A 27,308-nucleotide genomic window follows, 5' to 3' on the forward strand; every position below is an offset into this window, starting at 1 on the left:
CCTCCATTTCCTCCTTCCCGTCTCTTTCCCCTTCTCCCTCCCTCTAACTCTGCCTTTCAAAAAAATAAATAATTATTTAAAAAAAAAATACGGGGCCAGTTTTATGGGACAATGGGTTAAAGCCTCCACCTGCAGTGCCGGCATCCCATATGGGAGCCAGTTTGAGTCCTGGCTGCTCCACTTCCAATCCAGCTCTCTGCTAATGTGCCTGGGAAAGTGGCAGAGGATGTCCCAAGTCCTTTGACGCCTGCACCCACATGTGAGACCCAGAAGAAGCTCCTGGCTCTTGGCTTCAGGCTGGCCCAGCTCCAGTTATTGTAGCCATTTGGAGAATAAACCAGTGGATGGAAGATCTGTCTCTCTCTCTCTCTCTCTACCTCTCTCTCTAAATAAAAATAATAACACATCAATTAATATGGTACCATTTTTGTAGTATGCTTACCATAAATGGGTAATCATATTCTCTGTTATGAAAAAAGTTTAGACAATACTGTACTGAGAGACAATCTACAGAAAACTGATCAGTATTCTTTAAAGGTGTCAAAAACATCACAGACTGAAAAAAGTGCAAGGAAATATCAGATATTGAAGGAGAGTAGGATAAATAACAAATGTATTGTGGCTTATGGGTAGGAGTCTTTGGAAAAACATTAGTGAAAAAACTGGTGAGTTTCAGGTAAGGCATGTAGTTATATACTAGTATTAAACTGATGTTTTCCTGGTGTTAATAAGAGATAATATAGTTATGGAGGATTTTAACATTAGAAGTGGGAAGAGTGATAAGTGGGTCCTTTCTCTTTTTCAAATGTTGATTTTGTATGGGTACTTTTTTTCTGCTTTTTGGCAGATATTATATAACAGTTAATTTATTATGAAGCATGCCTCTTTTTTAAATTTGGGAGACATCAGTAGAGATTATTATATGTATTTTCCTCTATTGATTAATTTATTTAATTACCTGAACAGAGTTTCTGATGTTAAACCATTCTTCTACTTACCTGAAAAAAATTACTTGATTGGGGGCCAAGGTGAGGCAGAGAGCTTCCATCTGCTGGTTTACTACACCAATGCCCACAGACCATAGCTAGAAGCCTGGAACCCAATCAGAGACTTCATTTGTGGGCAGAGACCAAACCAGTTGGGCCATCACCTGCTGCCTCCCATTACGTGTATTTACAGGAAGCAACAATTGGGATCAGAACTAGGACATGAGTCTATTTACTCCAGCATGGGATACTAATATCTCAAGTAGCGTCTCAATCACTAGGCCAGATACCCACCCCAAGGCTCGTTTTTAATGGATAAAAATTGAATGCTGCACAGGGATTTGACATAGCCTATGTACCCCAAAATGATTGTCTCAAGATTTTCTTCTTATAATTTCTTACATTTAAAATGTGTAGATTTTTATTTATATATGCATTCATTTGAGAGGCAGAGACAAAGAGATAGTTAAAGAGAACTCTTTATCAGCTGGTTCATTCTCCAAATGTCGTCAGTGGCTGGGATTGGTCACAGCTGAAGCCAGGAGCCAGAAAAATAGTTCAGGTCTCCCACATGGGTGACAGAAACTCAACCATTTGGGTCACCAGTGCTGATTCCCGGGGTCTGTGTTAGCAGGAAACCAGAGTCTGGAGCCAGAGGTGGGCATTGAATCTTTGGTACTCTGATGCAAAACATAGCTGTCTTCACTGACATTTTAATTGCTAGGCCAAACACTTGACCGAGATGTTAGGTTTATTATGTAATCAGAGTAATATTAGTATAATTTTATAGACTTATTCTAATTTGACTTTTAGTTGAATTTGCTTCTTGTTAGTACATTAAGTCTGACAGATGATTAATGGAAAGTTAGTTTTGATATGAGTTCTTCATATATCACAACGAACATGCCAGTAAGCAAAAGGTGGATATAGGGTGGGGAGCAGATAAATTGTTTTCTCTGAAGCCTCCACTATGTGTTGGAAATTGTAGGAACAAGTATATGGTAGGTTTCTATCTCATTGTGTAGCATATTTGAATTCTAATGTTTTAGATCTAACATTTCTTAGGTTTTTTAACAAAGGTAGTGTCTACTTGGCAGGGAGCATTACTGGAACTTGTGGAGACAACTTTTTGGTCGTTACTGTGATTGGATATATACTAGATAGGGTCCTAGATTATTAGATGTCTCAAAATGCTCAGACTGTTTCACATACATAGCAATTATCACACATTCCATGTGAATTTAGAATGTCTCACCACTCATATTGATGAAAATATTGTTTGTTTGAAACTAGAACTTAATTTTGTTTTGCTTATAACCAGAATAATTTTTTTGGCATTATATTACTGTATGCTACTTTTTTTTTTTTTTTTTTTTTTTTTGACAGGCAGATTTAGAGAGAGAGAGAGAGAGAGAAAGGTCTTTCTTTTTCCGTTGGTTCACCCCCCAAATGGCCACTATGGCTGGTGCGCTGCGCCAATCTGAAGCCAGGAGTCAGGTGCTTCCTCCTGGTCTCCCATGTGGGTGCAGGGTCCAAGGACTTGGGCCATCCTCCACTGCCTTCCCGGGCCACAGCAGAGAGCTGGACTGGAAGAGGAGCAACTGGGACTAGAAGCGGGGGTGCCGGTGCCGCAGGCGGAGGATTAGCCAAATGAGCCATGGCGCCAGCCCTGTATGCTACATTTTTAAAAATACTTTTTTTTTGAAAGGCAGAGTTACAGAGAGAGGTAGAGACAGAGAGAGATCTTGCATCTACTGTTTCACTCCCCAAGTGACCACGACAGCTGGGACTCTGCTGCCTCCCCAGGCACACTAGCAAAAGCTATATCAGAGGTGGAGCTACCTGGCAGGGGAGATACCATGATCACGACAGTGGTTTTCCCCAGGTGAGGCTTATCCATTGCACTCCGGCTGTGCTGGCCCCTGCGATTTCCCCAAATGTGGGAAGCTTGACTGCATAATATTTGGTAGTGGGGGACTGCATTTGTGCTCTCCCCTGCAGGGGGTGGGGAGGAGGTGGAGCAACTGGGACTCAAACCAACACTCACATGGGATGCCAGCATAGCATATGAGGGCAGCAACTTAACCTGTTCTGCCACAACACCAGTCCCTGGATTCTACGTTTTTGAGGGCTGATAGTATGTATCTGCTTACTTTATTATCTCTTCTAGTTCAGTTATCACTAAATATTTATGTTGAAATACATACTGACTTACTATAAAATATTCCCTTCTGATTTCTCTTGTATGATTAGAGAATGTTACCTGTTTCTGAAATTATATATGGGTAATTCATTTTAGGTTTTGCTAGTCAAGAAAATTTTGGAGCTGGTAGGTGTGAGAATCCATATTTGGTGGTGAATAGTCTTTAAATATTTACATCTAGGCAGCAAAGCTGCAATTTTAGAGGATTCATTCTCCATGGGACACATGACAGGGTTCAAAGATATAAGAGATTTGCTTTTAGCTGTCTTGAATGATGTAATAGGGTTTCATCTAGACACATGTTAACAAAGGAATGGAAAGGAAGGGATATTAAAGGCATTTTGAAGAAACAATCAGTAGACATTTTAATTGTTTGAAAGGTGCTTGAACCATGGGCTCCTGGGTTATTACAGGAATCTGAGTAGAGCCATAGGGAAGTAATTTTGAGGGCCCTCACCAGTTTTTGAGTAATTATTTAATTAGAAGAGCTTCAGGACCCCTAAAAGTTTTAACTTAGAATTTTGAGGAGGGGAGCATGTGTAAGTGCTAATCACACTACTTAGCAATACTTGATGAAAAGTAATGAGTAGTCACTGTCTTCTGTATTCTCTGTGTAATGATGAATTACAGGTCTGGTTGCACTTTTTCACTGTACTGCATTTCTTTTAATATCATGTTCCATGTGATGTGGATAACAGTTATGTATATCTTCCTTTATTTTTAATTTATTTTGGTAAATAGGCCCTTGGCTTATTGGGAAGTAGTATCTTATACCTAGAGTTTATACTCCTCCAATTTTTTTTTTTTTTTTTTTTTTGACAGGCAGAGTGGACAGTGAGAGAGAGAGACAGAGAGAAAGGTCTTCCTTTACCGTTGGTTCACCCTCCAATGACCGCCGCGGCCGGCGCGCTGCAGCCGGTGCACCGCGCTGATCCGATGGCAGGAGCCAGGAGCCAGGTGCTTTTCCTGGTCTCCCATGGGGTGCAGGGCCCAAGCACCTGGGCCATCCTCCACTGCACTCCCTGGCCACAGCAGAGAGCTGGCCTGGAAGAGGGGCAACTGGGACAGAATCCGGCGCCCCAACCAGGACTAGAACCCGGTGTGCCGGCGCCGCTAGGCGGAGGATTAGCCTAGTGAGCCGCGGCGCCGGCCAATACTCCTCCAATTTTGAGCAGTATTTATTGGGTACTAAGTCACTCAGGATATGTTTATTTAATACCTACGGTAAAGCAGATAGTGGGGATGCAGCATGAATAAAGAAGTCTTTGCTCTTACAGAGCTAACATTCTAGTGAAGATAGACAAATGAGGGCAAGTAAACAAATAAGTGAAAAGTGATTATAAAATAGAGTAGTGCTATGGATAGTGAATTGGCAGTCGTAATGCCGCTGCTGCCACTTTTCTTTGTGGAAGAAAAGGTATCTGAGGGAGTGTTATTACACCTAAGACCTGGATAATGGAGAGCTAGCCTTGTGAAGATCTGAAACAAAAACATTCCAACAGAAACAAAAGCCAAGTGTAACAGCTTTGAAGCAGGAATGGGCTTTACATACTTAGTAATAGCAAAAGGTGAAGGCAAGAGAGAGATGCCAGGTAAGGACAGAGGGGAAAGCAGCAGCTTGGTGCAGAAGGAAGCCATTCAAGGCTGTAGTCAGGGAACTGATCTGATTTTCATAGTATGAAATATTTTGGCTACAGTGTGGTATTTAAATTATAGACTAATAATCTTGGTGGGAGATGTGGCAGTGGAGATGGATACATAAGTGGGTGAGTTCAGGATATAGTTTGGAGGTATATAACTAGTTGATATATGCTGTTAGTGCTGCTGTTTGCAGATGAGTAAACAAATTCACAGATGTATCAGAGGTTGCCTTTACTCACACAGCTAGAAAACAATGAAACTGAATCTTGTCTAATTCTTTTTTCTGAGTTCCTAAGGATAATGTTGGGCACTTTGAAATATGTAAAGAAGGTATACATAGTTTGTTAAATAGTTTGAGTATATGTATTGCACATACACGTATGTATGTGCCAGCACTCTTGGTTCGAAGGAACAAGAAACGATGTCAGGCCAGCAGTAGACTGTGGTGCAGCAGGTTAAGCCACCCCATGCAATGTCAGATCCCATATCAAAGGGCCCATTCAAGTCCCAGCTGTTCTACTTCCAGTCCAGTTTCTTACTAATACACCTAAGAAGGCAGTGGAGAGTAGCACAAGTACTTGGACCCCTGCCACCCACACAGAAGACCCAGATGAAGTTCTGGGCTCTTGGCTTTGGTTTTTCAGCTTGGCCCAGCCCTAACTGTCCAAGCCATTTGGGGAGTGAACCAGCAGATGGAAGATAGATAGATCTCTCTCTCTCTCTTTAACACTACCTTTCAAATAAATAAATTTAAAAAAAAAGCCATCTCAAAAGTTCATGTATAATCTATCATGGAAAATGCTAGGAAAAATGCAAGGAAGGGAATCTGGATTTAAAAAACTTGGAACTCTAATAGGACTTTTGAGGTATGTATCTTTCTGATGGTCTGTCTCATTATCTCCTATCACTAATAAACTTTGTTGAATTGGGGACTATGAAAACTGACAGCCTTAATTTCCAGTTTGTGATATGAGAGGTGGTGACAGTGTTCCCTCACTGGTTTCAGTTAATTCAGTTGACCCAGCTTGAGTTGAGTGCCCAAACTTCAATCACGTGCTCTGTGTGCATGTGTTTTTGCACATGTATATGTATAGGCAGGCTTGAGTGCATACGTGTGTGTGTGTGTGTGTATAAAATAGTGAGATTAGACTTAGAGGACAACCCCTGAGAATTCTGAGCACCTAAGTATTGTATTAGATGTCAACAAGTCCTGCTCTTATACTTTTACTTATTGGAGAGTCACTTAGGCCCTACTCAGATCCGGTTACACACACAGTTCTGATAAGCTTGATTATCATTGGGTAGGCAGTGAGCAGCAGTGTGTACATTAGTAAACCAGAACTTCAGAGCTGTGCTATTGATCAGTCACACTGACAGCAAAAAGTGATAGAACTTTAAGAATGAGAAAAGATTTCAAGCCAAAATGACTTTTTAAAAAAGACTTTATTATTTGAGACTTGGCGGGGGAGGGCGGGGAAAGGAAGAGAAGGTGAAAAGATTTCTATCCACTTTTTTTTTTTTTTAAGATTTTATTTATTTATTTGAGAGGTAGAGTCACAGACAGTGAGAGGGAAAAACAGAGAGAAAGATCTTCCGTCCGTTGGTTCACTCCTCAAATGGCTGCAATGGCTGGAGCTGTGCCAATCCGAAGCCAGGAGCCAGGTGCTTCTTCCCAGTTTCCCATACAGGTGCAGGGGCCCAAGGACTGGACCATCTTCTACTGCCTTCCCAGGCCACAGCAGAGAGCTGGATTGGAAGAGGAGCAGCCAGGACTCAAACAGGCACCCATATTGGATGCCGGCACCACAGGCAGAGGATTAACCTACTGCACCACGGCACCGGCCCCTCCATCCACTTTTTTTTTTTCTTTTTCTTTTTTTTTTTTTTTTATTTTTATTTTTGACAGGCAGAGTGGACAGTGAGAGAGAGAGACAGAGAGAAAGGTCTTCCTTTACCGTTGGTTCACCCTCCAATGGCCGCCGCAGCCAGCGCGCTGCGGCTGGGGCACCGCGCTGATCCGATGGCAGGAGCCAGGAGCCAGGTGCTTTTCCTGGTCTCCCATGGGGTGCAGGGCCCAAGCACCTGGGCCATCCTCCACTGCACTCCCTGGCCACAGCAGAGAGCTGGCCTGGAAGAGGGGCAACCGGGACAGAATCCGGCGCCTGGACCAGGACTAGAACCCGGTGTGCCGGCACTGCTAGGCGGAGGATTAGCCTAGTGAGCCGTGGTGCCGGCCAACCCCTCCATCCACTTTTGTTCATTTGGTTCACTCCCCAAATGTCTGAACAGTCGGCCTGGGCTAGACTGAAACTAGGAGCCAGGAACTTCATCTAAGTCTCCCTGTGGGTGGCAGGAACCCAAGTACTTGGACCATCGTCTACTGTCTCTGAGGTACATTAGCAGAAGTGAGAAGTATGGAGTAGCCAGGACTCAAATTGACATTCTGGCATGGGGTGTTGGTGTCCCAGGTGGTTGGATTAATCTACTGTGCTACAACACTTATACCCATAATGACTTTTTAAATTAGTAGCTATTAGTTTTTAGGTGATAGTCCTGCATACCCTAGTATTTTCTGAGGGATTTTATTTAGTGTTTGTTAGGTACCTTCATATGTCAGACCTTATGCTATTTGGGCATAATAAGATAGACCTGGTCTCTATGCTCAGGGTGACACTAGAATAAAAGGGGTTGTTTATATAATAGAATAATGGAAAAGTAAATTGGCAGTAACCAGTCTTGATCTCTTCAGAATTACCAGGGTAGGATAGGCATTAATAGCCACTTGCTCTCTGTCTGCTTCTACCTCTCTATAACTCTTCCTTTCAAATAAATAAATAAATCATTTAAAAAATAATTGCCACTTGGGACATCTGCATCAGCGTGCCTACATTGGAGTTTCAGCCCTGCTTCTGATTCCAGCTTCCTGCTAATGCTCACTCTGAGAGACAGCATTAAGTGGTTGAGTTCTTGTCCCAGATTGAGTTCTAGGCTATTGGTTGTTGCAGGGATTTGAAGAATCTTCTTTCACATTAAAAAAAAAAAATGACCAGAGAACATAGATAAGGAGAAATATAATAAAATGGTTAGAAGCATACATACTGGAATCAGATAAGGATTTAAATTCCAGTTTTGTTATTTTACAAGCTATCTGCCCTTTGGCAAGTTATTTAACCCTTTTAATCCCTGTTTTCCTAACTGAAATAGAATAATAATTTACAGTAATAATGTAAGTTGTCCAAATTAAATGAAGTATGACATATTTAAACATTTAAACACTGTTCTTGGCATAACTTTTACTGGTAGGTCTCTGATTTGTAGAAAATTCCTTACCAAGACAAATAGAAACTATTTTACTCTCTTTACAAACTAACAAAAAAAAAGAACTTACTAAAAAACTGGTCACAAGTTGTAAATTATATTCAAATAAGTACTTGCTACCTGTCAGTATTTTAGTATGGTTAGAGTATTATCCAAAAATCCAAGGTGAGTCACATTCTTCATTGTTCTGTATAAAAGGTTACTTGTTAAACCATTTTAGAAGTGAATCAACTGCCACTAGTCACAATGGTAGAAAAAGAATCTTAAACTAGAAGGGCTAAGAGAAACTAATTTTGAGAATAGCCTTCTCATGTGGAATATATCTTTGTGTGGTGAAAAGCTTAAGAAAGATTAAGTATGAAAAGTGGAGAACCTTAAGACAATTTTTAGTTCAATACTTGTTTTGTAACTGAGGCAAGCAAGTGATTCCTTCAGCAGTTGTATAGCCAATAAAAATCGTAGCTGTTTTTGTTGTTTACTAAATATCAGTGAAGTAGAATTAGCTGTGCTAATTGAATACTACTGAAGGAAAAGTCTGTACCTACTTAGCTCACTTTTCATCTGTAGAGACCCATGAATTCATTCATTCAACAAATACTTATTGAGTGGCTGCTGTGTTTTATGCCAGGCATTGTCTTTGAAGAGTCTATAGTCTTGCTAGAGGGAGGTTAAAACATCAAGCACATTGATAGTTAAAGTGTTTCACCTTGCAGACCTCTGGGGAGAGATTGCTATGGATTTAGAAGTTGTGCTCATCTCAGGCAAACAAAATACAGGAGTTGATGGCATATGACAAAAAGTTTTTTTCTTCACGGAAGCTAGCGAAAGGAGACAGAAAGGGGAATACAAGGTGAGAGAGATGGTTTATCACTATCCTTTTGATTTCAGATGTGTTTTTCAAATAACAGGTATGTTTAGGATCCACTATGTATTATGTAGTACTTTGGTAAATGATGGGGAAGTAATATAAAAAAGGAATATCGTAGTCTCTGTCCTCAAGGGACTGGGAACAAGACTCTTCCTAGGACAAAACTCTTTTGAAATAATGAGAGAATTATATCTAGCAATCTTTTTTTTTTTTTTTTTTTTGCTTAGATAAAATAGTTTTCTGAAGAAATTTTCAATGCACAGGAAGAGATATATACCATAACTATTTTTTTCAAAGCTTTGTAATGAAAGTTTCAAGTATTTACATAAGTAGAGAAAATAGTTTAATCCCAACCTCCATACTCAGCTTCCAGATTCAACAGTTACATTCATCCTGTTGTACTTATTTGCTCTATCCCTTTTATCTTTTCTTTTTTACTCTTTTCTTCCTCTCTCTAATATAATATTTTAAAAGAAATTTTTGACACTGTATATTTTCACTGGAAATACTTCTGTATTATAGCATAATAGCTTATATGTACTATAATTTACCTAACTCGTCCTGTAGTGATGGCGACTGTCATTATTTATGGTTTATTTCTTCTATGTAGTGCTTTTTGGAATATCCTTATGTACCTACATATCTTTTTGACATCCTTATGCATATGTATTGCCCCTCACATTTGGCATTCTCTTAGAGTGTAATCTTTTAGAAATGAGAGTGCTGAAGCAAAGGATATGAACCTTTTACAAAATGCTACATAATACCCAACTGACTTTCAGCAATGTTGTAGTAATTCTTTTATCAGTAGTGTGCTTATCCATTCATTACTTTGCCGATCTAAAGTTTTTCTCAGTATTGGATTTTTTTAAAAAAATTTATGTATTTATTTGAAAGTCAGAGTTAGAGAGAGAGAGGTCATGTAGCCATTACTTAGTATATACATGTTCTTTTGTTAAAGCAAGAAAATTTTGAGGATGTGGAGTCACATATGTGGCCTCTTTACAACCCAGGGCCTATGAACTAACTACAGTGTTTACAAATTATTTAGCTGTTCTCAGCCTGTATCTACATAAATTAAACACCTGCTTCATAAGATTATCATGTGATTTAAATGAGATGATATATGTAATACATTTAGCATAAAGCCTAGTACAGAGTAAATATTCACTACAATATTATAATAACCTATTACTAAATTAATTTAACATCTTTTTAAAAAGATCTACTTATTTATTGAAAAGTCAGAGTTACAGAAAGAGAACGAGAAGGAAAAGAGAGAAAGATGTTCCATCCGTTGGTTTAGGCCCCAGTTGGTCACAGCAGCCAGGAGTGGGCCAGCCTAAATCCAGGAGCCAGGACTTCCTTCCAGGTGCCCTAGAAGCAGGGGCCCAACACTTGGGCCATCTTGCACTGCTTTTCCCAGGCACATTAGCAGGGAGCTGGATTGGAAGTAGAGCAACAGGACATGAACTGGCAACCCTGTGGGATGTTGGCATTGCTGATGGTGGCTTTTACCTTGTACACCACAATTCCAGCCCCTGTTTAACCTGTTAAGTTAGAAACTGCTTCAACCTCCTTTTATTTCCTTAATGCCTTTAATTTAAGCAGTTACTAAATTCTTCTCAGTTTTCTTCAGTTATCTTTTATTTTACTCTTCTTTGGATCCTTATTCTTTTTTTTTTTTTTTTTTTTTTTTTTTTTTTTTTTTTTTTTTTTTTTTTTGACAGGCAGAGTGGACAGTGAGAGAGAGAGACAGAGAGAAAGGTCTTCCTTTGCCGTTGGTTCACCCTCCAATGGCCGCCGCGGCTGGCGCGCTGCGGCCGGCGCACCGCGCTGATCCGATAGCAGGAGCCAGGTACTTCTGGTCTCCCATGGGGTGCAGGGCCCAAGTACTTGGGCCATCCTCCACTGCACTCCTTGTCCACAGCAGAGAGCTGGCCTGGAAGGGGGGCAACCAGGACAGAATCCGGCACCCTGACTGGGACTAGAACCTGGTGTGCCGGTGCCGCAAGGCAGAGGATTAGCCTAGTGAGCCACGGCACCAGCCTGGATCCTTATTCTTAAAAAGAAATTCATTTTTGGGGCCAGTGCTGTGGCATAGTGGGTAAAGCTACTGCCTGCAGTGCCGACATCCCATATGGGCACCAGTTCAAGTCCCTGCGGCTCCACTTCTGATCCAGCTCTCTAGTTACGGCCTGGGAAAGCACTAGAAGATGGTCCAAGTCTTTGGGCCCCTGTACCTATGTGGGAGACCCAGAAGAAGCTCCTGGCTCCTGGCTTTGGATTGGCGCAGCTCCAGCCATTGCAGCCAAATGGGCAATGAACCACCAGATGGAAAACTCTGCTGCTGCCTCTCCTTCTGTCTCTGTGAAACTCAGACTTTCAAATAAATAAATTAACCTAAAAAAAAGAAATAAATTTTTTATTCTACACTTTGTTTACTTGTAGATATCTGAAACAAGTTTCATGAAATAACATTCCTTCTTAGAATGTTTGATGTACTCTGATACTTTTTGTCCTGTTATATGTCATTAAGAAAAGAAGCTAGTAGGCCTGCGCCGCGGCTCACTAGGCTAATCTTCCGCCTAGCGGCGCCGGCACACCGGGTTCTAGTCCCGGTCGGATTCTGTCCTGGTTGCCTCTCTTCCAGGCCAGCTCTCTGCTGTGGCCAGGGAGTGCAGTGGAGGATGGCCCAGGTGCTTGGGCCCTGCACCCGCATGGGAGACCAGGAAAAGCACCTGGCTCCTGGCTCCTGCCATCGGATCAGCGCGGTGTGCCGGCCGCAGCGACCATTGGAGGGTGAACCAACGGCAAAGGAAGACCTTTCTCTCTGTCTCTCTCTCACTGTCCACTCTGCCTATAAAAAAAAAAAAAAAAAAAAAGAAGCTAGTTACAACCATTAAAACTCACTTCACAGTAGTTTGAAATATGCTTGTCTAGATTTTTGGAATCTACAATGTTTGGATTACCATTAAGCAGTATAATGTTTAATCAAAGATTTATTTTTAAAGATTTATTTATTTACTTCAAAGTCAGAGTTACACACACACGCAGAGAGATAGAGAGGAAGAGAAAGAGAGGTCTTCCATCCAATGGTTCACTCCCCAATTGACCGCAACCACCGGAGTTGTGCCGATCCAAAGTCAAGGATTTGGGCCATCTTCCACTGCTTTCCCAGGCCACAGCAGAGAGCTGGATCAGAAGTAGAGCAGCTGGGTCTCGAACCAGTGCCCTCATGAGATGCTGGCACTTCAGGCTAGGGCATTAACCCGCTGCACCACAGCGCCATCCCCTCCGAAGATTTTTAGTGAAATAGAAAATAAATCAAGTCCCCTCTATCTGTCTCCCTCTGTCTGTCTGTAACTCTCTCAAATAAGTAAATAAATTTTTTCTTTAAAAAAAAAAAAAAGGCCAGGTGCCAGCACCTTGGTAGGTTAAGCCTCCGTCTGCACCCTGTATGGGCACGTATGATCCATATGGTCACTGGTTCCAATCTAGCTCCCTGCTGATGGCCTGGGAAAGTAGTAGAAAAGGGCTCAAGTTCTTGGGCCCCTGCACTTGCATGGGAGACCCAGAAGAAACTCCTGGCTTTGGATGGGTGCAGCTCCGGTGATTTGGGGAGTGAACCAGCACATGGAAGACCTCTCTCTCGGCCTCTTTCTGTCTGTCTGTAACTCTCAAATAAATATCTTTAAAAAAAAAAAAAAGCCACATAGCCTTTAAAAAAGAAAATAGATCAAGTGACTGGGGCTTAGAGTTTATTTAGATTGTGCTTTATCTTTGTTCACCATCAGTTGTTTAGATTTACCTTTCTCATTTATTTATTTGAAAGGCAGAGTTAGAGGGGGTGAGCGACATACAGAGAGAGATCTTCCTTCTTCTGATTCACTCCCCATATGGCTACAACAGCTTTGCCTGGGCCTAGGCCAGGCTGAAGCCAAGAACCTGGAGCTCCATCTAGGCCTTATACTTGAAAGGCAAGGGCCCAAGGACTTGGGCCATACTCCACTGCCCTCTCAGGCACATTGGCAGAGAGCTGGATTGGAAGTGGAGCAGTCAGGGCATGAACCTGCTGCATTCTTATGGGATACCAGCACTGCAGGAGGTGGCTTTACCTGCTTTGCTACATAGGACCCCTTTCAATATGGTTTTGCTGTTGAAAGTAAGAGGGTTCATTGTGCATATTACAGAGCTGGTATAGAATGAGAGTACTCTGCAGTTGGGGCACAAGTTTCTCAACCATTTCACATACGAAATATTTTCTAAGAAAAGGAATTGAAGTGCATGGGTTAAAAAGTAGATAGCATAATTCTTCAAGAGATTTGAATAAAATTTTGTTATAAAATATTAAACATTTTAAAAATAGGAAGAATAGTATAACAAATCATCATTACCTAAATTTACTTTCAATAATAGCATTATGTTGATTCCAACAGGAATCTTTAACAAGTTTTCTTTAAAATATGTATTTATTTATTTATTTATTTGAAAGTCAGAATTACACAGAGAAAGGAAAGGCAGAGATGTCTTCCATCCACTGGTTCACTCCCCAGTTGGCCGCAACAGCTGGAGCTGTGCTGATCCAAAGCCAGGAGCTTTTTCTGGGTCTCCCATGTGGGTGCAGGGGCCCAAGTAGTTGGGCCATCTGCCACTGCTTTCCCAGGCCATGGCAGAGGGCGAGATCAGAAGTGGCACAGCCAGGACTCAAACCAGTGCCCATTATGGGATGCTGGCACTGCAGGCAGCCACAGCGCTGGCCCCCATAACAAAGATTTTAAAGCATATAAAATTATCTCCTTTAATGTAATTCCCTCCTTTTATATAAGTAGATGATCTGTTTTTCAGAAGAGGTATATCAGCCTTAGTGTACCTTGCTTCAGTGCCCACAACCTACAAGCCTAGGAAGAAGAGTAAGTAATTACATGCTATGTGAAAAAAGGGATGGTGTAGAAATAATCTGCCCCATTTAAGGGATTTTACTTATGGCCTCCTAAGAACACTATACCCATGCCCCTCTTACATGAAGTATTTCTTTTTTTATAGAACTTTATTATTTATTCTAGAGAGTTAGAGAAGGAGAGACAAAGAGGTCTTCAGTCTACTGAATTACTCCTCAAATCTCTGCAACAGCTGAAGCTGAGCCCATCCAAACCTAGCAGCCAGGAGCTTCTCTGGGTCTCCATGCAGGTGCAGGGACCCAAGCACTTGGATCTTCTACTGCTTTCCCAAGCCATTAGCAGGGAGCTGGATCAGAAGAGGATCTGGGACAGGATCTGGTGTCCTTATGGGATGCCAGTGCCCAGAGGCTTAGCCTCCTATACCACAGCACGGGCCCCTTGAAATGTTTCAACAACATCTTTTACCAGTCTCTCTAGCACTCTCTCAGTGCCACTTAATTTCATTTTCACAAACATTTTAAAGTATTATGATGTTTTAGGCTTCCATGTCTCCGTTTTAAACTTCCTTGGTTTTTTCCTTCCCTACATAGGGCTAAAATCCCACACAGTAGATTTTCATTTATAATCTGGCTTCACCCCATCTTTCTTCTTTTTTTCTTTTTAAGATTTATTTATTTATTTGAAAATCAGAGTTACTTAGAGAGAGTAGGAGAGGCAGAGAGACAGAGAGACAGAGAGAGGTCTTCCATCTGCTGGGTCACTCCCCAGTCGGCCCCAACAGCCTGAGCTGCACCGATCTGAATCCAGGAGCCAGGAACTTCTTCCGGGTCTGCCACATGGGTACAGGGGCCCAAGGATTTGGGCCATCTTCCACTGCTTTCCCAGGCCATAGCAGAGAGCTGGATTGGAAGTGGAGCAGCCAGGTCTTGAACTGGCGGCACCCGTATGGGATGCTGTAGGCAGCTGCTTTACCAGCTACACCACAGCACCGGCCCTCACCCCATCTTTCTAGCCTTTGCTTCCATGATCTGTTTCTTCCCTTCCATTTTTACCTTCTTACTCCTAGAATACTCATTCCATTTTAAGACTTAGATTATTTTTCTAGTTCTAATTGAGACATTATTTTGTGGATGAGGCCATTTTAACCATCTGAGGAAAAAAATAATTCATCAGCTCATTTTTGTTTGATGTGTCTGTGTGGTGCCACTTAATTGAGTTATTTTTTATCTAGCAGTTTAGGTTTACCTGCTCTGCACCCTTGGTTACACAGTATTCTCTTCCAGAGAAGGGATTACATCTTACTCTTCTTTGTCTCTTAAACATTTCTTTGGTTCCTACACATAGTAGGCATCCAGTAATTGTTTGTTGAATGAATGTATTCTTACTTTTAGAATTTTAGAATCCAGTTCTATTACAGATTCCAGATAGGAATGGTGAATCAAAGTTTGTTTTTTCTTGTTGTTTTAGTTTATATTTGGTTTTTTACTTCTCTTCTTGGTGATGTTTGTTAAAATTTCTACAGAGAACTAAATTCCATAGCTTTTTCCTTAGGTGTAAATACTCATATACTTTAGTAAGCTAGTATAGAGTGTACATCTTAAATATCCTACAGTAAAGGTAAGTAAAAGCATTCAGTATCCTTAATTTTTTCTGTTGAGCAGTATGATTTTGTGAGTTGGAATAGATTTCTTCTGTAAACCTTACAGTAGTCTTGACTAATTTTTAATACATTTCAGCTCATGGAATGCTGTGTAAATGCCCTGGTGACATCATTTAAAGAGACTATCTTAGCGGAGTGCCAAGGCATGATCAAACGAAATGAAACTGAAAGTAGGTAAAAACATCATATAAAGTTATCGTAATCTGTTATCACTGAAGAAAATCACTTAATAAATTGCTGTTAAGTCATTCTTTTACACATAGTTGTATTTGTAAACTGTGCTTAAGGAAGTTAATAAAATATTTTATATGGAAGCAGAGACTTAAGTATTTTAACAGAAACTTAAGTATTCTCCCCCTTAGATATTTATACATATATATATATATATGTTAGTGTATATGTAATGAATTTCCATTTTATATCTCAAAGTAACATTCTGCTTTTAAAGGTGCCAATTTTAATTTGTAAACAAATAGTATAGGATAGAACTAGGTATTTGATTTATATGTGGAACCTTGTGGCTAATTTTTTAGGATGTAATAAAATTTTCCGTGTTACTAATTTCCATCTCTCCCTCCAAAAAGCATTTAATAATTAAGATTTTTTTTGTTGATGAAAAAGTTTTAATATAAAGGCTAACATGTTAAACATTATGAAATATCCTTATCTTGATAAGGTCAATATTTGAAGTGTGTGTTTTTTTTTGTTTTTGTTTTAAGATTTATTTATTTGAAAGGCAGAGTTACAGGGAGCCTTCCATCCACTGGTTCACTCCCCAGATGGCCACAATGGCTGGAGCCTGCACCAATCCGAAGCCAGGAGCCAGGAGCTTCTTCCAGGTCTCCCATGCGGGTGCAGGGGCCCAAGCACTTGGCCATCTTGAAGATTTATTTTATTTATTTGAGAGGCAGAGTTACAAAGAGAGGGAGAGAGAGAGATAAAGGTCTTCCATCCACTGGTTGATTTCCTTAATGGCTGCAGTGGCCAGAGCTGGACCAATCTGAAGCCAGAAGCCAGGAGCCTTTTCTAGGTCTCCCATGTGTGTGCAGGGGCCCAAGTACCTGGGCCATCTTCCACTGCTTTCCCAGGCCATTAGCAGAGAGCTGGATCGGAAGAGCAGCTGGGACACAAAACGGCACCCATATGGGATGCCAGCGCCACAGGCAGAGGAGAGGCTTAACCTGCTACACCACAGTACCGGCCCCTTAAATTTTCTCTTAATAAACTTACATTTTGAAAAATAGCAAGTATATAGCAAAAAGAAAAAATTTCCTATATCCTTAAAACCCTGAGATAACCACTTTTCACATTTTTATGTATTATTCTATAAACTTGATTGTGTCTAACTACAAGGTCTCACTTCATCTCCAGTTGAATTTAGAGTACATATTTCAACTGACTAAATGCATTAATTTTTTTAGAAATTCTGTAGTGAAGAGCAAGTTACTCATTGCCATAAATGAAGTATTTGAATTCTGTTTGCCAACCTAAGTATATTTATATCTGATTCATATTGGACTACCTTTGAAAGTATTTATTTACTAATAACCAGTACTGAGATATAAGGTTTTTGTGAAGGTCAATTAAATGGTATAACATATGAAGAAGTGCTCTGTAAATTAAAAATTAATACAATTTTATGTTATTTAAAATATCATTTTTTATCATCATTATTCACGATTAGTTATCCTTTAATGATGCAGTTATCTACTTACTATTGTAGCTGCTTTATGAAATGGTGCTAATCGTCTATGTAAACTGTTGAACTTTGAATAAAAAGTATTTCATCACATTGGAGGTGAAATGAATCACCTTTTAAAGATGTTAGGCTTTGTAGTATCTGATCATTTTTGATTAGTTTTTTATTAAAAAAGTTTTGAACGAACTGAGAAGGTGGATCAGGAAATCCTACTTGCTATAACAGCTCCTAAATTAAATGTATGCACAGAAAACTATTAACATGGCAGACATATCTAAATTCTTACTACCATAGGCATTTCATGATACAAATCAGAAAAATTATGATAGTGAATAAAATGATTCAATGAATGTGTTCTGTCCTTTCAGAATTACATTTAATGTTTTCATTGATGGACAAAGTTCCTAATGGGATAGAGCCAATGTTGAAAGACTTGGAGGAACATATCATTAGTGCTGGCCTGGCAGATATGGTAGCAGCTGCTGAAACTATTACTACTGTAAGTTTTCTTCAATGGCAATGGTAGATGTATATCAACTTTATTTTTTAAATGTAAGCTTGGATAATTAAACTTAACTGAAAGAACAAAACAGCAATGTTGAAAAGCCTTTTTATTTTCAAGAAGAAATTTTCCCAATATTAAGACTACATTCTTTTATTGTTTTATTTGTATTTTTGATTTCTGATATTATCTTCCTTTTGAAACTCATATAAAACATTTTGTTTCTAGGACTCTGAGAAATATGTTGAGCAGTTACTTACTCTGTTTAATAGATTTAGTAAACTCGTCAAAGAAGCTTTTCAGGATGATCCACGATTTCTTACTGCAAGAGATAAGGTATATATCTGTATATTAACACTTATATTAAAGGTGTTACTATCATAATTTAAACCTTTAATAGGTGATATACACTATTATACTATTAAATTGCAAACTAATAACCTAACAACTCTTAATTTTTTCATCAGTGGGGAGCAGCCATAGTTATTACATCTGATTTGTTACACTCATATTTTTGTAAGCATTGCCTATTCTGTGAACTAGAATTTAGCTGTAAAATTGTTCTGTTCTTCGTTTTCCCAAGAATGTTTTCCTGTTTTTGAATATTACAATCACTGAATTCCTGTTCACCCTTCCTTTAAGACCAGCTTGTAGTGCGCTCCCCTCTGGAACTTGCTGGATTGATACCTCATCCACCTCCATCTCCAGAGTTTATGCCAAGCAGAGTTGATTCCTCCATCTACTGTCCTTGCATAGGGTTCCTTTGAGTTATTTCAGGATTTATCCTGGCCTCTCAGGGAAGTATTTGCATTGCATAGAAACTTTCTGCATCCTGACTAGGAGAAGATAATAATGATAATGAAACATCGTATTGTCCATGAAGTTGTATCTTTTGAAATGTCATAAACCTGTCACAAGAAAGTACTGTTAGGGGCTAGTGTTGCGGTGCATTAGTTTAAGCTACTGGCTGTGAAGCTGGCATTCCATATCAGTGCCGGTTAAGTTTCAGCTGTTCTACTTTCCAATCCATCTCCCTGCTAACATACCTGGGACAGTAGTGGAAGATGCCACCCACCACATGGGAGACCTGTACAGAGTTCCCGGCTCCTGGCTTCCACCTGGCCTAGCCCTGACTATTGTTGGCCGTTTAGGGAGAGAACCAGAGGATGAAAGATCTCTTTTCTCACTTTCCCTCCTAATACTCTGCATTTCAAAAAAATTAACCTGTTTTTTAAAAAGAAATTATTTTTAGTTTTTTAAATCTCTTCAACTACCCTTAATTACTTTCCATGTTAGATTTTTTTAATGAAGCTAAAAACACAGCTTTCTCCAGTAGGCTTTTTCCCTCACTTTTTTGGTCCATTTAAAAGGAAGGAAGGGAAGGAGGGAGGGAGGGAGGGAGGAGTGTGGACGTGGAGGGGTCATTTGAAATCTTAAACTGAGCAGCCTACTAAGGCCTTGCTGAGATGATGTTGAGTCAGAACTGATGGTGATGAAGGAATCAGTCATGTGGTTATCTAAGACAAGAGTTTTTTCAGCTAGAGGAAGCAATGCCTGTAAAGGCTCCCTGGCAGGAATACAGTTGTCATGTTCCAGGAACGGGAGAAGAGACCACTGTGGCCAGAGTAGATGGAGTGAGGGGGAGAATATTAAGAAATAAAGTCAAACAGGAAACGGAAGGCCAGATCATGGAAGACTGAGCCATGGTGTAAGGAACTTTGTTTTTACTGTGAGTAGGATTGAAAGTCACTAAAAGATGTTGAACAGAGTGATAAAACCTGATTTATGTATTAAAAGAATCACTGTGACTATTGTAAAAAAAAAAAAAAAAAACTGAAAAAGCTAAGAAGCAAGAATGCCAGTTAAGGATTTATATAAATAATTTAGTTAAGTGATGATGGGGGTCATCCCTGAGTGGTTGTGTGGTTGTGGAGGTATTCAAAAGTGCTGGAATGTTTCTTTTTCTTTTTTGAATAGAAATACTTTGGGAAATGAGAGTAACATGTATAGAAAGGTGGGGGCAGGGGAAGATTATAAAGGGAAGGAATGGTGGTACACAGAGTCTGCTATTAAGATGGCTCAGCCGGCGCCGCGGCTCAATGGGCTAATCCTCCGCCTGTGGTGCCGGCACACCAGGTTCTAGTCCCAGTCAGGGCGCTGGATTCTGTCCCGGTTGCTTCTCTTCCAGGCCAGCTCTTTGCTATGGCCCAGGAGTGCAGTGGAGGATGGCCCAGGTCCTTGGGCCCTGCACCCGCGTGGGAGACCAGGAGAAACACCTGGCTCCTGGCTTTGGATCAGTGCGGTGCGCTGGCCGCAGCACACCGGCCGTGGCGGCCATTGGAGGATGAACCAATGGCAAAGGAAGACCTTTCTCTCTGTCTCTTTCTCTCACTGTCTAACTCTGCTTGTCTAACTCTGCCTGTCAAAAAAAAAAAAAAAAAAAAAGATGGCTCTGCAGTGAGCTGCCATAGCTTATTCCTGGAGGTATTAAAAAAACACTGCTCAAAGTTATCCCACTTGTGAGGTGTTGATTCCTTCATATTTCTAATCTACACGAGTATAGGCAGCACAAATTTCCATAGTCTTAGAAAGGGCACCTTTAGGTACAGGTGCAGATACCACCAGTGGGAAAAGACTGAGGGGTATGAGCAAAGTTTGACAGCATCTGTTATACTAGCTGTGTAGCTTGGAATTAAAAGATAAAAATGACAGCAGTCTGTAAAAGTGGGAGGCTTTTTGACTGACTACTTTTCTCTGCAGCCCAGTGAGATCTTTCCTCTTAAATCATGTTCTTTGAGTACTCTTCTCCACCCCCACTGATGCTCTGCCTGTCTGTGCTGTTGTCATCTCACTAACTCTACATACCTTTGAGTTTACATTTAATGTCACTTCCTTTTTTTGAAAAAAAAAAATATTGTTTATATTTAAGGTATACACATGATGTTCCAGTATACATATAAGTTGTAAAAGGTTACTATAGTGAAGCAAATTAACATATCCATAAGCTTCCGTAGTTACCTGCTTTCTTTGTTTTTCTAGCAAGATAACTAAAACCTACTCATTTAACATTAATCTCAGTATAATTTTATTACCTACATCCTTGTGGTATGCGTTAGATCTATTGACTTGTTCATCCTGCATATCTGCTGCTTTGACCTACCTCTACCCATTTCTTTTCCCTGCCCCTGATGACAACTGTTGTTTTCTATCTCTGCATGTTTGATTTTTTTTTAAAAGATTTATTTTATTTATTTGAAAGAGTTACAGAGAGGGGTAGAGCCAGAGAGAGAGGTCTTCCATCTGCTGGTTCACTCCCCAGATGGCCGCAATGGTTGGAGCTGCGCTGATCCGAAGCCAGGAGGCAGGAGCTTCTTCCAGGTCTTCCATGTGAGTGCAGGGTCCCAAGGACTTGGGCCATCTTTTACTGCTTTCCCAGGCCACAGCAGAGAGCTGGATCGGAAGAGGAGCAGCCAGGAATAGAACTGGGCACCCATCTGGGATGCCGGTGCTTCAGGCCAGGGCTTTTTAACCCACTGCACCACAGCGCCTGCCCCAAGATCACCTTCTTTTATGAAGGCTGAATGCTATTCCATTGCATATGTGTAGCATAGTTTCTTTATCCATTTGCCCACTGATAGATAATACGTTAATGTTTTTCTATATCTTGACTATTGTGAATAATAGTACAGTGAGCATGGGAGTGCAGATAACAATACAGTGGTGATTTCATTTTTTGGGTATATATTTACAAGGAGGGATTGCTGGGATTCTGATTAGATATGAAAACAAACTACAAGACTTTCAAATGAATCAGATGTAGACTGTGATAGATATTAGTTAAAAATGACAATGAGGGACTGGCATTATGGCACAGTTTAAGCTGCTACTTGAGACAGAGGCAATGGCATCCCATATCAGAATGCAAGTCATAGCTATTCAGCTTCCAATTCAGCTCCCTGCTAATGTGTCTGGGAAAGCAGTGGAAGATGGCCCAAGTGCTTGGGCTGCTACCACACACATGGGAGACTCATAGAATTCCAGGCCCTGGCTTCCGTGTGGCCTTGTCCTAGCTGTTGCAGCCATTTGGTTAGTGAATCAACAGATGGAAGAACTTGATCTCTCTTGCTCACTCGCTCTCTTTCTCTCTCTCTCTGTAGCTGTGCCTTTTAAATAAATCAATAAATCTGAAAAGACAGTGAGGTTTGTTTCTGATCATTTAGAAGGAAATGTTTAATGTGATGGGAAAGGCTGTGGAAGAAGTAGGATGGATGATGGTTACAGATCAGAACTACACCTCTGAATAAGTTAACTGAAACGTCTATTAAGCATCCATGTGGCATTGTTGAATCTAGGAGAGAATGGGACTAGAAAAATTTATTTGGCAACTTTAGCACATAGATGATTTTTAAAGCACTGACTATGGATCTGTGATCATCAAAGTAATGAGTGAAGATGGAAAAGAGAAGGGATCTAAGAATTGGCTAGGGTGTTTTGATTATATATTTAGTTGTTAGAAAGATGAACAGCCATCTTTCCTAAGGAGAGAAGAAAATGAGCAGAATGTGCAGGAGAACATGAAATGCTAGGAAACAAGTGGAGAAGGTACTTTCCTGAGGGGGCCACTGTGTTTTAAAACACTACTGCTAATGAGGATTAACCAGCGTCTTCAGCAAAATGGGGCTTGTGCATGACTTTGAGAAGAAAAGTTGAGTGGAGTAATGGTAAGAAAACCTTGCAATAGTGGTTTTCAATAAGAATATAGGCAAGAAATTGGAGACAGTGAGTTATATTAATTTTTCTTGGAACGTAGCTAAAGGGAAGGAGAGAAATGGAGTATTAGTTGACGGTGGACAAAGCTAGAAGATAAATTTTAAGATGTAAAAATGATGATTTTTATTAGGCTGAAAAAACAATAAGGAATGAAAAATGCGCATATGTATTTTGGAAATGTCATGATTTAGCTCTGTACTTGTATTTTAAGTATTTAAAACAAAGTTTATATTTCAAATTATTTTTGCAGGCATATAAAGCAGTTGTTAATGATGCTACAATTTTTAAACTTGAATTACCTTTGAAGCAGAAAGGGTAAGTTTTTAAACCATATTTTTAAAAAATACTTATATGTTTGGAATATTTTATGTTATTAGGTTTGCAGAGTGCCTCTTAGCTTTGTTTTGTTGATTGTTACTTTTATGATTTGTGTTGCCTTTTGCTGTTAAAAAAGAGATATAGTTTTGTGTTAAATTACTTTTATGACCAAAAGTATTTTTTTAAGTAGAAAATTTTAGAATCTCTACTTGATCATTCTTTCCTCATTAATCACTAAAAGGATTGTACTACTATAAAAACATAGGAAATATTTCCCAATTCACTAGTGTTATTAATGAAGTCAATTTTTAAGTGAATTTTTAAATTACCATTTAAAAAATTGGTCTCCTTGGTAAGAAGAATTTGCTTATGCTAAGTACAGTTTATAGAAATAAAAAAATAAAATATGGGAATAAATCTGAGCTAATTATAGTAACAGTACAAGTAGCAATAAAAGCTAATTGGGGGGCCGGCGCCACGGCTCACTAGGCTAATCCTCTGCCTAGCGGCGCCGGCACACCGGGTTCTAGGCCCGGTCGGGGCGCCGGATTCTGTCCCGGTTGTCCCTCTTCCAAGCCAGCCCTCTGCTGTGGCCAGGGAGTACAGTGGAGGATGGCCCAGGTGCTTGGGCCCTGCACCCGATGGGAGACCAGGAAAAGCACCTGGCTCCTGGCTCCTGCCATCGGATCAGCGCGGTGCGCCGGCCGCAGCACGCCGGCCGCCGCGGCCATTGGAGGGTGAACCAACGGCAAAGGAAGACCTTTCTCTCTGTCTCTCTCTCTCACTGTCCATTCTGCCTGTCAAAAATTAAAAAAAAAAAAAAAAAAAAAAAAAAAAAGCTAATTGGGAAAATCCTTTTGATGTATTTTCTAGCTGCAAATTACTGGTTTAAAGAAATTTTTAGTATATTTGAAAAAATGTCATTTCTTAAGGTAAAGTGGGTTAGGTATTCTTTTATGTTGGAGCTGTTTAAGTTGATTGAGTGGCACTGTGATGGAAGACACATGAATCATAGTATATTATAGTAGTTGACATATTTTAGAAAGCTGTATATCATAGTCTCTATTGTTTATTTATTTTATTTGAAAGACATAGTTAGAGGGAGAGACAGAGAGAGAGAGATGTTTTGTCTGATTGTTCAGTCCCTAAATGGCCACAAAAGTCAGGCCAAAGCTAGGAGCTTGGAGCTTCTTCTAGGTCTCCCACATGGGTGACAGAGGAAAAATCTTGGGCCATCTTTTACTGCTTTCCCAGGCTCATTAGCAGGGAGCTGGATCAGAAGTGGAGTAGCTGAGTCTTGAGCTGGTGCCCATATGGGATACCAGCATCACAGGTGGTTTAACTCACTGTACCACAATGCTAGCTCATCACTTTCTCATGTATAAATTATGAAATATAGCTCTGTTGTCTTGACAGCCTCATTGTATAAGTGCATAGAGATCTTCCTCCTCCTTCTCTACTCAGGCATTTTTTAATGAAAATTTTCAGAGTTACAGTACTATCGCAATAACTGCTTTATCAAATATATATCTCCCTATGTACAGTTGACCCTTTTTATCCATAGGTTCCATTTCCCAGATTCAATCAACCACAATTGCAAATATTGGGGACAAAAAATAGTGTCTGTCCTGAATTTGTGCAGATCTTTTTATTCATGTTATTATTCCCCGAACAATGTAACAACTATTTAAATAGTGTTAAATGTTTGGGAGGATGTGCATAGGGCACATGCAAATACTGTGCCATTTTGTGTGTGGGACTAGAGCATCCTCAGTGTTTAGTATCCATGGGGGTGCTACAGCTAATCCTTTTCAGATACCAAGGGGAAACTAATGTTCTTCATTTAAGTTGTTTTTTTTTTTTTTATATTTTTTTTTCAAGATTTATGTTATTGAAATACAGTGTTATGCTGGAGGAGATAGAGAGATTTTTCTATCCACTAGTTCACTCCACAAATGGATACAACAGCCAGGTCTGAGCTAGGCTGAAGCCAGGAGCTTCTTCCAGGTCTCCCATGTGGGTGCAGGGACAATAGGGCTTGAGCCATCTTCCACTGCTTTCTCAGGCACATTAATGGAGCTGGATCAAAAGTGGAGCAGCCAGAATTTGAACCAGCAACCACATGGGATGCTGGTTCTGCAGGCAGCGGCTTAACTTGTTACAGTGCCAGCCCCATCAGTCCCATTTTTAATTCATTTTTAAAGAAGTTGCAGACATTAGTAGCCCTTACTCCCTAAATACTTCATCATACAGTCATTAATTGAATTTGATATTTGTTTTGAGGAAAATTTTACACAGTCATATATATGTCTTAAATAAAAATAGACTCAAATTTGACAAATGCCTGTGTCCATTAATATGTACAATACTTCCATCACCATAGTATTGTCTCATGCCTGTTCCTAGTCAATCCTATCCCACCTCCTTCAGGAGAAAACTATTGATCTGATTATTTGAACACAGATTAATTTGACCTAGTCTAGGTCTTTACATAAATGGAATCATATAAGTTCAATACATACTTTTTTTTTTAAAAAGAAACATTGATTGACTTGAAAGGCAGAGTTGGGGGGGTACTGAAACAGAGAGCTCTTCCATCTACTAGTTCACTCTCCCAAATAGCTGCAATAACAAGGGCTAGAGCAGATGAAAACCAGGACCCAGGAGCTTCATCCAGGTCTCCCACATGGGCATGGGCCCCAAGTACTTGGGCCATCTTCTGCTTTCCTAGGCACATTAGCAGGGAGATGAATCAGAAATAGAGCAGCTGGAAATTTATTTGAAAGACAGAATTACAGAGAGAGGTAGAATCAGAGAGAAAAAGAGAGAGAAACAGGTCTTCCATCCACGGGTTCACTCCCCAGATGACCACAATGACCAGAGCTGAGCTGATCTGAAAGCTTGAAACTAGGTACTTCTTCCAGGTCTCCCACATGGGTTCAGGGGCCCAAGGACTTGGGCCATCTTCCACTGCTTTCCTAGGCCATAGCAGAGAGCTGGTTCAGAAGTGGGGCAGCTGGGTCTCGAACTGGCACCCATATGGGATGCCGGCACTGCAGGCAGCAGCTTTACCCGCTATACCACAGTGCCAACCCCAATATATTCTTTTTAATGGAAAGCTTCTTTCATTCAGATTGTGGTTTTAAAATTCATGTAGTAGTCATTTGTTTTCTAAAGTGATTATACTATTTTATACTTTAGCAAAATAGGAAAAGTACCAGTGAAACTTCATTTTCACCAATGTTTGGTGTGATTTTACTTTTTTTTTTTTTTTTTGGCAGGCAGAGTTAGAGAGAAAGGTCTTCCTTCTGTTGGTTCACTCCCAAATGGTTGCTACGGCTGGCGCACTGCGCCGATCCGAAGCCAGGAGCCAGGTGCTTTCTCCTGGTCTCCCATGCGGGTGCAGGGCCCAAGCACTCAGGTCATCCTCCACCGCCCTTCCGGGCCACAGCAGAGAGCTGGACTGGAAGAGGAGCAACCAGGACTAGAACCCAGCGCCCATATGGGATGCTGGTGCTGCAGGTGGAGTATTAACCTAGTGCACCACGGCGCCGGCCCCGTGATTTTACTTTAGCCATTTGGGTATATGTAGAGGTATCTTGTAATTTTAATTTCCATTTTGTCCATCACTTTCGTAACTATCAATGTTGAGGAATTTTTCATGTATTTTTGTTAGGTAGCATATCCCCCCACTTGCACATATGCTATTATTGTTATAAAAACACTGATAACATCTTTTGAGAAAGAAAGCATTTACTATTATAATAATTATTATTAAGGAAAAGGGATAGGTGACAATGAGGCCCAAATCAATCTCCTTGTTTAGAAAAGGATTTGGGAATTTTTGGAGTTCGGATAGATAACTGCGAGAAACAGTGAGACAACATGATGGGAGCAGAAGAAAGGCTTAAAGAAAGTCCTTTGAGTATGTACCTTGACAAATCATGTCTATATATACCTTATATGTTCTAAGATGACTGCTGAATTATCATTGGAGTTGTGTCATTGACGTTATAATGAACCATAAAGTAACCCTCCCATTGGTCTGTGCAGGCCCCACTTATAGTATTAGCTGCAGCTATTTCTGTCCGGTTTTATCAGGGACCCTAAAAAGACAGCAGATTTTTTGGGAAAGACACCTATTATAGGATAGGAAGTTACTCTACACAGGCAAGCAAATGACTATTAGGGGCTTAGTATATTAGGCAGCTAACAGAAGCTTGCTGTTAAGCAAGGGAAAGAAACTCCTTTGTTGTGCACAGTTTCAGTCTCTCCCTTCTCTTTTTTCATTACTCAATCCTGAGGACTGACAAGGGTCTCAAATCAGTCAGGTTTTAAGGAATAAATTGATTGGCACTAAGTTGTATTCTTAGTCACTCACATGGGGCTGATGGGGAGGTCTCTGCCCTAAATTTGGAGTTCAGATGGAATAACCCAGTGAC

General features: G+C 40.3%; 1 protein-coding gene and 1 non-coding gene across 2 annotated transcripts in view; both read left to right on the forward strand.

Moving 5' to 3' along the window:
• The window catches only part of CUL5 (cullin 5), a gene marked incomplete at its 5' end in the record, with an annotated part of 134,149 nt that overhangs the window by 75,778 nt on the left and 31,063 nt on the right, over positions 1 to 27,308 (forward strand). Inside the window, 4 exon segments of the mRNA NM_001082355.1 lie at positions 15,654 to 15,747; positions 17,645 to 17,775; positions 18,007 to 18,114; positions 22,799 to 22,863. Coding sequence (NP_001075824.1) covers positions 15,654 to 15,747; positions 17,645 to 17,775; positions 18,007 to 18,114; positions 22,799 to 22,863 — 398 coding nt within the window.
• Positions 2,821 to 2,984, forward strand: LOC127485327 (U1 spliceosomal RNA). The gene has a single exon (XR_007912432.2). It is a non-coding gene; the product is annotated as a U1 spliceosomal RNA (small nuclear RNA).

Source organism: Oryctolagus cuniculus, chromosome 1 (genome assembly GCF_964237555.1).
Source record: "Oryctolagus cuniculus chromosome 1, mOryCun1.1, whole genome shotgun sequence".
NCBI lineage: Eukaryota > Metazoa > Chordata > Mammalia > Lagomorpha > Leporidae > Oryctolagus > Oryctolagus cuniculus.